This window comes from Heterodontus francisci, chromosome 9, assembly GCF_036365525.1.
Source record: "Heterodontus francisci isolate sHetFra1 chromosome 9, sHetFra1.hap1, whole genome shotgun sequence".
NCBI lineage: Eukaryota > Metazoa > Chordata > Chondrichthyes > Heterodontiformes > Heterodontidae > Heterodontus > Heterodontus francisci.
This window is the reverse complement of record NC_090379.1, coordinates 68,730,146-68,742,323: the sequence shown is the minus strand read 5'-3', so window position 1 is coordinate 68,742,323 and position 12,178 is coordinate 68,730,146. Positions and strand designations below refer to the sequence as shown.

Below are 12,178 nucleotides of genomic sequence, written 5' to 3'. Positions count from 1 at the left end.
ACTCCAGAGGTAAGGTGAGGTGAGAGTGACTGCCCTTGACATCAAGGCTGCATTTGACCGAGTATAGCATCAAGGAGTCCTAGCAAAACTGGAGTCAATGGGAATCTGGGGGAAAACTCTCCGCTGGTTAGATTCATACCTAGCACAAAGGAAGATGGTTGTGTTTGTTGGAGGTTTTTCATCTCAGTCCTAGGACATCACTGCAGGAGTTCCTCAGGGTAGTGTCCTAGGTTCAACCATCTTCAGCTGCTTTATCAATGACCTTCCCTCCATCATAAGGTCAGAAGTGGGGATGTTCACTGATAATAGGTACTGAACGTCGTACGTTCGCAACGCTTCAGATGCTGAATCAGTCCGTGTCCACGTGCAGAAAGACCTGGACAATATTCAGGCTTGAACTGATAAGTGGCAAGTAACATTCGCAGCACACAAGTGCCAGGCAATGACTATCTCCAACAAGAGAGAATTTAACCATCACCCCTTGATATTAAACAGCATTACCATAGCTGAATCCCCGCCATCAACATCTTGGGGGTTAACATTGACCAGAAACTGAACTGGACCAGCCACATAAGTACTGTGGCTACAAGAGCAGATCAGAGGCTGGGAATTCTGCGGCAAGTAAATCACCTCCTGACTCTCCAATGCCTGTCCACCATCCCCAAGGCACAAGTCAGGAGTGTGATGGAATATTCTCCACTTGCCTGGATGGGTGCAGCTCCAACAATATTCAGGAAGCTTGACACCATCCACGACAAAGTAGCCCAATTGATTGGCACCCGATCCACCAACTTCAACATTCACTCCCTTCACCACAAAAACATAGTGGCAGCAGTGTGCACCATCTACAAGATGCACTGCATCAACTCACAAAGGCTCCTTCAACAGCACCTTCCAAACCCGCGACCTCGACCACCTAGAAGGACAAGGGCAGCAGATTCTTGTGAAGACCATCACTTGCAAGTTCCCCTCTAAGCCAAAGACCATCCTGACTTGGAACTTCACTGTCGCTGGGTCAAAATCCTGGAACTCCCTTCCTAACAGCACTGTCGATGTACCTACACCCCAAGAACTGCAGCGGTTCAAGAAGGCAGCTCACCAGCACCTTCTCAAGGGCAATTAGGGATGGGCAATAAATGCTGGCCTAGCTAGCGATGCCCTCATCCCATGAACAAATAAAAAAAGCTGCTCCCTTCGCACACCTGGAGGACAAGATCACACCTACTTTTGTGCTGATCTGGGCCCTTCCGGTCAGTGCTTTCAATATTAACAACATCAAGAGCTAACAGCTAATGGAGTAAACCTGACAATATCTGGCGTGGAGTCCCATTGGGCAGTTGGTGTTTCCCTCAAGTTAGTACCTTCCGGCACCTCCTGCTACTGAATAGGCGCCAGACGTTTAGGCCTTTGCCTTTCCACCGGACACCAGCCTACAAGGTCGGGTTGGGGATTGGTGGGGGGGTGGGGAGCGGATGGTGCAGACTCCTAGAACCATGCCTAGGCTACGCAGCAAACAAAGAAAGGTAATCTTTCAGCTTGGAAGCTGAAGTGTGAGGACTGTGTGTCCTGTAATGAACAACGACCCACACTCCACAGCTCGTGTACACAAGGCATCCCTGATTGATCGTGAGCTACACCAGCTTGATGTCGACAAGAAAGCAGATTAGCTGACACAGGCTCTTTGAGAGGTTAATTACACCTTCTACTGGCATGGAAAGAGTGCTGAAGGTCGCCGTAAGCATGGTGTAGGCTTTACAGTGAGCAACCAGCTGACAGTCAATTGAGCCACCAATAGCAACTTCAGAGTGCCTCATCTCCCTGTGATTATCACCAAATGGAAGTCAACATCATAAGCGTCTACGCACCAACTCTGAAGGGCAGCATCTCAGATAAAGAGTGTTCCTATGACTTTGTTCTGAGGAGCATCCCAAATGGCGAGAGGTTATTCATCCTGGGTGACTTCAATGCAGATGTTGCAGCAGGCAGTGATTCACGGCCAACGTGCCTTGGTCTTAATGGGGTGGGCAAGATCAACGATAACGGACAATGCCTTCTTGAGCTTTGTGCCCTGAATGAGCTCTGCATCACCAACACCATCCAGGGGAGACATTGCCACAAGGTATCATGGTGTCATCCAAGGTTTGGTCATTGGCACCAACTAGATCTAGTCATTACAAGGAGGCTCGCTCTGCCCAGTGTTCTTCACACCCACACCTACCATAGTGCAGATTGTGACACCAACCACTCTCTTATCAGCAGCAGAGTGAAGATGCACTCCCGGAAGTTCCACAGCTCCAAACACGACGGCCCACCGTGCATCAACGTCTCTTGCATAAGCAATGATGTCAAATACCAGCACTTTGCACTGTCATTAGTACGCTTGCTACCCACCAAAGCCTTAATGGGAAGAACTGATGCTGGTATCGCTGAAACTTGGAAGTCATTAAGCTCAATCATCTATGAAGCAGCAGAAGAATCATTTGCTAAAGGTGTAACCCGCAACATGAGCTGATTTGAGACCTGCTTAGCTGAGATGATATCTGTCATTGATGCAATAAACAAAGCCTACATGATGCACAACATAAAACCAACAGCAAAGACCTGAAAGTAGCCAAGATGCTGTGCAAAGGAGAGAGATACTGCTCAAACAAACACTGAATCAGCTTATGCCAAGAAATCCAAACTGCACGTGGCAAAGGAAATCTTTGCGCTATCCACGAAGTGATCAAGAGGGCACTTGGCCCTGCCATCACCAAAGTTGCTCCCCTGAAGTCGACAGAAGTAAACAGATGTTCCAATGAGCTGAACGCTACTGTGAGCTGTGAGTCGGACATCTCCCGGTCCGCGCTTAATGCTCTCCTGTAGCTTCCTGTCATGGCTGAGTTAGATAAATAACCCTGATCACTGGAGCTTGAGAAGGCCATAGACCGCCTAGCAAACAGAAGGGCACCCAGCAAGGATGGAATTCCAGCTGAACTGCTCAAGCACAGAAAGTTCCATCTATTGCCACACCTTTCTGACCTTCTCCTTCTCTGCTGCAAAGTAGGCTCTGTTCCACAGGAGATGCGTGATGCCAAAATCATCACACTATACAAAAATAAAGGTGACAGACAACTACAGGGGGATCTCGCTCCTTAAAGTCATGGGAAAGGCCTTTGCTACTGTCATACTTAGAAGACTCCATTTACTTGCAGACCAAGTGTACCCGGAAGAGCAGTGCAGTTTCCGCGCCGGCAGATCTTCTGTGGATATGATCTTCTCCATATGCCAGCTACAAAAGAAGTGTAGGGAACACTATTGTCTGCTCCCTGTTGCTCTTTCTGTTCACAAAATGGAAACTCTCAACCTTTCTAACCCTCTTGGCATGGAAGCCCCTCCTTGACTGGTGCAAAGATATTGTTCCTTATTGGTCTAAATACATCAATACACTAATCAGAAAGAAACTTTCTCATGGTTCAAAGCACAAACAGAAGAACATCAAGGCAAGTGCTTTGGATCAGAAATTGGCTAGCTGAAAGAAGACAGAGGGTGGTGGTTGATGGCAAATGTTCATCCTGGAGTTTAGTTACTAGTGGTGTACCGCAAGGATCTGTTTTGGGGCCACTGCTGTTTGTCATTTTTATAAATGACCTGGATGAGGGTGTAGAAGGATGGGTTAGTAAATTTGCGGATGACACGAAGGTCGGTGGAGTTGTGGATAGTGCCGAAGGATGTTGTAGGTTACAGAGGGACATAGATAGGCTGCAGAGCTGGGCTGAGAGATGGCAAATGGAGTTTAATGCGGAAAAGTGTGAGGTGATTCACTTTGGAAGGAGTAACAGGAATGCAGAGTACTGGGCTAATGGGAAGATTCTTGGTAGTGTAGATGAGCAGAGAGATCTTGGTGTCCAGGTACATAAATCCCTGAAAGTTGCCACCCAGGTTAATAGGGCTGTTAAGAAGGCATATGGTGTGTTAGCTTTTATTAGTAGGGGGATCGAGTTTCGGAGCCACGAGGTCATGCTGCAGCTGTACAAAACTCTGGTGCGGCCGCACCTGGAGTATTGCGTGCAGTTCTGGTCACCGCATTATAGGAAGGATGTGGAAGCTTTGGAAAGGGTGCAGAGGAGATTTACTAGGATGTTGCCTGGTATGGAGGGAAGGTCTTACGAGGAAAGGCTGAGGGACTTGAGGTTGTTTTCGTTAGAGAGGAGGAGGAGGAGAGGTGACTTAATAGAGACATATAAGATAATCAGAGGGTTAGATAGGGTGGATAGTGAGAGTCTTTTTCCTCGGATGGTGATGGCAAACACGAGGGGACATAGCTTTAAGTTGAGGGGTGATATAGAACAGATGTCAGAGGTAGTTTCTTTACTCAGAGAGTAGTAGGAGCGTGGAACGCCCTGCCTGCAACAGTAGTAGACTCGCCAACTTTAAGGGCATTTAAGTGGTCATTGGATAGACATAAGGATGAAAATGGAATAGTGTAGGTCAGATGGTTTCACAGGTCGGTGCAACATCGAGGGCCGAAGGGCCTGTACTGCGCTGTAATGTTCTATGTTCTTAAGTTGGGAGATCATGACAGCGTCTTCTTGGACATTGCCATGGTATAGCTTTGAAGTGGGACCAAAGGGCAACATTCGTAGATTTAGCATAAGAATGTATGAATAGGTTTAGAAGAATCACTGTAGTTGTGAGACACCCATTGAATGATGGGATACTTGACCATTATGCTGAGACTGTACAACTCAGTATTTAATTGCCTCCAGTCTGTGTAAACATGCTGTCCATGCTTCACTCATCAAAGAGATAAGCAAAATTGCTGGAGACAAGACAGGATGCAGTAAACTATGGGAACTGGCAACTTTACTAGCAGCTTCAAAGTTTAGAGAGGAGATAACAGGAGGATGTTTGTGGGGCAATACAATCCAGTGTATTGATCAAGTTGTAGACCTGGAATGTATCGGGGTACTGTGAACAAATGAGTAATGGCTATTGTATTCTATAAATGTCATAGAGAGATACAGCACTGCAACAGGCCCTTCAGCCCACCGACTCTATGCTGACCAACAACCACCCATTTATACTAATCCTACATTAATCCCATATTCTCTACCACATCCCCACCATTCTCCTACCACCTACCTACACTAGGGGCAATTTACAATGGCCAATTTACCTATCAACCTGCAAGTCTTTGGCTGTGGGAGGAAAACAGACCACCCGGCAGAAACCCACGTGGTCACAGGGAGAACTTGCAAACTCCACACAGGCAGTACCCAGAACCAAACCCAAGATGCTGGAGCTGTGAGGCTGCGGTGCTAACCACTGCGCCTCTGTTCAATGGAGTAATGGCTATTGTATTCTATAAATGTGTAATGCAAACTCTCTATCACTGAGAAGTTCTTTGGGTGAACCAGAAGCTTCTTCCTTGCATATGCTTGAGAAATAAAAGTCTTTGTTTGCTTTAATCCTGTGGACTCCAGAGCGGTTAGATTTTCTCCAGAACAGCATAGTGAGGTACAAAGTAAAACTCCAACACTACTCAGAACAACATGTACTGCACCAGTGCGACTTTTTTTGCTTTTTCCAAAACCTGGCATCTTGTGGCTTTTCTAAGTGAGTTTGTCAGCCAGTGATGAATTACTTTCACTTTTATGCTGTGGACTAATGTCTACTCAGAACTGGACTGAGACTGCATTTCACAAATTCCCTACAGCCAGCAGATTGAGGAGACTTTAAATCTCTTTAGTCTGGACTGGATTTGAATGAAGGCTCAAAGTCAATTGTGCCACCCAGTTCCCTTAGCAGGCCGAATATACCTGGAAGCGCAGTGTGTCGGGGTAGTGAATAAATGAGTACTGGCTATTGTATTCTATAAATGTGTACTGCAAACTCTATCACTGAGAAGTTCTTCCTTGTATATGCTTGAGAAATAAAGTCTGTGAACATGATCTTCTCCATATGACAGCTATAAGAGAAATGTAAGGAACAGAGTAGACTGCTTTACTTTACTTTCATAGATCTCATTAAGGCATTCAACACCATTAGCAGAGCAGAGCTCCAGAAGATTTTGAGAAAAATTGGCTGTTCACCGAAGCTCCTCAGTCTCATCTGCTCCTACCATGACAACATGCACTGCATTGTACAGTACACTTCCAACAGTTTTGGAGTAAAGAATGGAGTGAAACAGGGTTGTCTCCTAGCCCTGACTCTGTTCGGCATCTTCTTCTCCATGCTCCTGACCTTCGCCTTCCCTGCAGATATGGAAGGCGTCTGCTTGCACACTAGGTCAGATGGCAAACTCTACATCTGTCAAGGGCGGAAGCGAAGACAAAAACACATTGCATCCTGATCAGAGAACTCCTCTGCTGATGATACTAGGCTAGTTGCTCAGATAGAAACTCCGCTACAAAGACTCATGGACTGTCTCTCCCATGCCTGTAACTTGTTCTTCTTGACTGTAAGCACCAAGAAAACCATGGTCATGGGATAAGGTGTTGCATCTCCACCCCTGATCACACTAAATAACACCCCACTGGAAATGGTTAGCCAATTCTGCTACCTTGGGTCCATGGTGACAGATAATCTACCACGATACATGCACAGAGAAAACAACTACCTTTGGCTGACTCGTGAAATGCACAGAGGATAACACCAAGCTGACCCTTGGGACCAAGCTGGTGGTTTATTATGCTTGTGTTCTCAGCACCTTGCTGTATGGCTGTGAAACATGGGCGACATACAGCTACCAGAAAAAGCTCAATAATTTCCATCTTTGCTGTCTGCACTACATTATGGGTATATCCTGGCAGGACAAAAATCACAAATGGGGCAGTCCTCTCAAAGGCAGAGCTCCCAGAGGCGGCTTTGGTGGACTGGACACATCCGCAGGATGGAAGACGGTTGCATTCCCAAGGACCTTCTGTATGGTGAGTTATCTGAGGTCAGATGACCAGTGGGGTGCCCAAGCTCTGCTTCAAGGATGCTTGCAAGCATGACACGAAGGCCCTAAATATCGACTATCCCACCTGGGAGTCACTAGCTAGCGAAAGAGGGAATCGGCGACACATCTTGTGGACTGGTGTGCACTACCACGATGAGCAGTTGCTACAGAAGCTTGGCAACAGACGCCAACATCAAGAACAACAACTCACAGCGTCATCTGGCAGCTTCACGTGCGGCACTTGTGGCTGAATCTGCCTCTCAAAGATTGGTTTTCACAGCCATCAGCAAAGATGCACCAAGCGAAGACACCTCACCTAAATGGACTGTTTGCTACGTTTGGAATGGAATGATGCCAATCAACCAATGTACATTGGAACCCTGTTCATATTTTAGGATAGAACTGGTTATCCAACCAGTTCCACTGCTGATAGAGCCGAAGAGGCTCCGGAAAGGTAAGTTTTAAATTATTTTTGTGGGGTCAGCAGAGCAGGAGTGTTCCTTCGGTCGCCGCAAAAATAGTCGGCCCACTGTCACACTAGTTTCCACCTTTCATGATCCCCAAACTACTTATCATGCATCCGACCCACTGGCTTCCAGACTGCTAGATATTGAGCAGGACAGAGTCATTTAGTGCCCACATCTCCCTGGTTCCATTTAAATGAGTCCGGGTGCTAAAAATGGCTCCGACCCCTTCATCCCTGGAACGGTTGGTGTGCTTCGATAGTCAACCACCCAAAAGTTAAAATCAACACGGAAGTTAAAACTGTTGAGCAGAATTCAGTAAATCCTTTTAAAAGAAAATTAAACAACTGCTTGAAGAAGACGACTATTTAAGGGTATGGGAAATGAACAGGAGAGGGAGGTTAGAGGAGGTGGCTCCTTTGGAGAAAAATATACAGTGCATACTCGATCGGCCGAATGATCTGTTTGTGTTGTAACATTCCACAGTTCTATGACTGCTGGATATGTAGCTACCATAAAAAGTGTCAAATTTCCCTACCAGATCATTCACATCACAATTTCTCTCAAGTATTTTAATCTGAGCACTGGTAACATTAAGAATTAACTTAGTGCAAAATAGTGTTTGTGTGTGTGCATTGTTTAAGTTTAAACTTTTTTTGTTGGTAGCTAGTAATATTGGTTTTATTCAGTTAATAAAGGTACACAATAGTGAATTCTAAACTCGCAAAACCAAAAATTCTATTTTACTTTTATTTGAGGAAGAGTATTAGTGAATATAGTTGTGTAAAAATCATAAATCTTACAGAATTTTCAGGATTAGAACAAAGAAAATTACAGCACAGGAACAGGCCCTTCGGCCCTCCAAGCCTACGCCGATCCAAATCCTCTATCTAAACTTGTCGCCTATTTTCTAAGGGTCTGTATCTCTTTACTTCCTGCCCATTCACGTATCTGTCTAGATACATCTTGAAAGACGCTATCGTGCCCGCGTCTACCACCTCCGCTGGCAAAGCGTTCCATGCACCCACCACCCTCTGCGTAAAGAAATTTCCACGCATATCCCCCCTAAACTTTTCCCCTTTCACTTTGAACTCGTGTCCCCTTGTAATTGAATCCCCCACTCTGGGAAAAAGCTTCTTGCTATCCACCCTGTCTATACCTCTCATGATTTTGTACACCTCAATCAGATCCCCCCTCAACCTCCGTCTTTCTAATGAAAATAATCCTAATCTACTCAACCTCTCTTCATAGCTAGCGCCCTCCATACCAGGCAACATCCTGGTGAATCTCCTCTGCACCCTCTCCAAAACATCCACATCCTTTTGGTAATGTGGCGACCAGAACTGCACGCAGTATTCCAAATGTGGCCGAACCAAAGTCCTATACAACTGTAACATGACCTGCCAACTCTTGTACTCAATACCCCGTCCGATGAAAGAAAGCATGCCATATGCCTTCTTGACCACTCTATTGACCTGCGTTGCCACCTTCAGGGAACAATGGACCTGAACACCCAAATCTCTCTGTACATCAATTTTCCCCAGGACTTTTCCATTTACTGTATAGTTCACTCTTGAATTGGATCTTCCAAAATGCATCACCTCGCATTTGCCCTGATTGAACTCCATCTGCCATTTCTCTGCCCAACTCTCCAGTCTATCTATATTCTGCTGTATTTTCTGACAGTCCCCTTCACTATCTGCTACTCCACCAATCTTAGTGTCGTCTGCAAACTTGCTAATCAGACCACCTATACTTTCCTCCAAATCATTTATGTATATCACAAACAACGGTGGTCCCAGCACGGATCCCTGTGGAACACCACTGGTCACACGTCTCCATTTTGAGAAACTCCCTTCCACTGCTACTCTCTGTCTCCTGTTGCCCAGCCAGTTCTTTATCCATCTAGCTAGTACACCTTGGACCCCATGCACCTTCACTTTCTCCATCAGCCTACCATGGGGAACCTTATCAAACGCCTTACTGAAGTCCATGTATATGACATCTACAGCCCTTCCCTCATCAATCAACTTTGTCACTTCCTCAAAGAATTCTATTAAGTTGGTAAGACATGACCTTCCCTGCACAAAACCATGTTGCCTATCACTGATAAGCCCATTTTCTTCCAGATGGGAATAGATCCTATCCCTCAGTATCTTCTCCAGCAGCTTCCCTACCACTGACGTCAGGCTCACCGGTCTATAATTACCTGGATTATCCCTGCTACCCTTCTTAAACAAGGGGATAACATTAGCAATTCTCCAGTCCTCCGGGACCTCACCCGTGTTTAAGGATGTTGCAAAGATATCTGTTAAGGCCCCAACTATTTCCTCTCTCGCTTCCCACAGTAACCTGGGATAGATTCCATCCGGACCTGGGGACTTGTCCACCTTAATGCCTTTTAGAATACCCAACACTTCCTCCCTCCTTATGCCGACTTGACCTAGAGTAATCAAACATCTGTCCCTAACCACAACATCCGTCATGTCCCTCTCCTCGGTGAATACCGATGCAAAGTACTCGTTTAGAATCTCACCCATTTTCTCTGACTCCACGCATAACTTTCCTCCTTTGTCCTTGAGTGGGCCAATCCTTTCTCTAATTACTCTCTTGCTCCTTATATATGAATAAAAGGCTTTGGGATTTTCCTTAACCCTGTTTGCTAAAGATATTTCATGACCCCTTTTAGCCCTCTTAATTCCTCGTTTCAGATTGTGCCTACAATCCCGATATTCTTTCAAAGCTTCGTCTTTCTGCAGCCTCCTGGACCTTATGTATGCTTCCTTTTTCCTCTTAGCTAGTCTCACAATTTCACCTGTCATCCATGGTTCCCTAATCTTGCCATTTCTACCCCTCATTTTCACAGGAACATGTTTCTCCTGCACGCTAATCAACCTCTCTTTAAAAGCCTCCCACATATCAAATGTGGATTTACCTTCAAACAGCTGCTCCCAATCTACATTCCCCAGCTCCTGCCGAATTTTGGTATAGTTGGCCTTCCCCCAATTTAGCACTCTTCCTTTAGGACCACTCTCGTCTTTGTCCATGAGTATTCTAAAACTTACGGAATTGTGATCACTATTCCCAAAGTAGTTCCCTACTGAAACGTCAACCACCTGGCCCGGCTCATTTCCCAACACCAGGTCCAGTGTGGCCCCTTCCCGAGTTGCACTATTTACATACTGCTCTAGAAAACCCTCCTGGATGCTCCTTACAAATTCTGCTCCATCTAGACCTCTAACACTAAGTGAATCCCAGTCAATGTTGGGAAAATTAAAATCTCCTATCACCACCTATTCCTACTTCACTATTTTCAATATCACTGCAATCCTGAGTTATGGCAATTCAAATTAAAAGAACATTACATTTGTCTTAGCATTTTATTTATTTTATTTTTATTTATTTTATTTAGAGATACAGCACTGAAACAGGCCCTTCGGCCCACCGAGTCTGTGCTGACCAAGAACCACCCATTTATACTAACCCTACAGTAATCCCATATTCCCTACCCACCTACCTACACGAAGGGCAATTTACAATGGCCAATTTACCTATCACCTACAAGTCTTTGGCGGTGGGAGGAAACCGGAGCACCCGGCGAAAATCCACGCGGTCACAGGGAGAACTTGCAAACTCCACACTTGCAAACTCCGCACTCATACTATAAGATACTGACCAGCTAATTCTGATGTAATTTGAAAAAAAATTGTTAGAGGCCTAGAATACAAAACTATTTGAAGGAGATGTATGCTTAAATTTCCCATGTTAATGTGGAAATCACTAATATGATCCTTCAACCAAAAATCAGGCCTAAACAAATGATATACTTTCTTTAAAGAGTCAAACTTAAAAAAAAAGTAAAGTATTCCTGTAATCTCATCAACGGATAACAAGAATGCTATTTTATTTTGAATGTGAACTGGCTGAGCAGAATGCAGTTGTGCATTTTACCTACCTACAGATCATCTACATCATAGAAGCTCTGTGGTACCCCAATAGACAAATATGTTTTGAATCTTTATCTGTCATGAGTTAGCTGAACTCAGCCAGGATAACTTGGCAGGGACTACAATAAGCCACTACATCCTTGTGGTGGCAGTGGGGGAGATAAAGGTAATGAGAAAACAAAATTAAAAATAAGCGACAGGACTGACACTCATGATAACTGTCCATTAAGCTACGCTGGACAGTACATCTGCAGGTTTCAGGTGGGGACCGTGACATTTTAGTTCTGATGTCCCCAGGTTCAAAAAGACTGCTGAAACTGTACAGACTGACACAGGAAGAATGGTCATTTGGCTGAAGTAGTAGAAGACTATTACCACCTCGAAATTGATACTGAAACACAAGTCACAGCTCTTTGAAGAAAAAATGAAAAATGTAGAAGAAAATTGAGAAATAAAATAAAACATCCCAAGATGGCTAAAGAAATACTAAATGCAAAAATAAAGTATAACACTTTTTTTAAAAACAAAAAATGCGAAATGCAGGAAGCATCAAAATCTCCAGCCATTGTTTCTTTTCAGTTATGTTTTTGAAGACACAACCATTTACGTGGAACTTCATAGGAACATCTCTTCACTCCCTCTTCATCATACGGTATGTGCCAGGTATTACTTGTTGTCTGTACTATAGTGTCATACTTTGGTATGATCTATAGGGAAAGGTACAATAAAAAAACTATTAATGTAAAGACAAAATGATTATTGCAACTAAAAATAGACTACTCATCTCCTTCCCTTAGACAGCGTTCTGCTCCACGGTGACTTAGTCAGCATTTTGGCTTTGC

At 44.8% G+C, this 12,178-nt stretch overlaps 1 protein-coding gene across 2 annotated transcripts in view; it reads right to left on the bottom strand.

Annotated features, from left to right (window-relative positions):
* Positions 1–11,895: 11,895 nt before the first annotated feature.
* The window catches only part of prorp (protein only RNase P catalytic subunit), a 120,194-nt gene continuing 119,911 nt past the window's right edge, over positions 11,896–12,178 (bottom strand). Inside the window, exon 7 of one of the 2 annotated variants that reach the window (XM_068039268.1) lies at positions 11,896–12,043. In XM_068039268.1, the coding sequence (XP_067895369.1) occupies positions 11,912–12,043 (132 nt within the window). In that variant the 3' untranslated portion in view covers positions 11,896–11,911. The remainder of the gene's footprint in view (positions 12,044–12,178) is intronic. The other variant, XR_010975713.1, reaches the window with a different exon arrangement.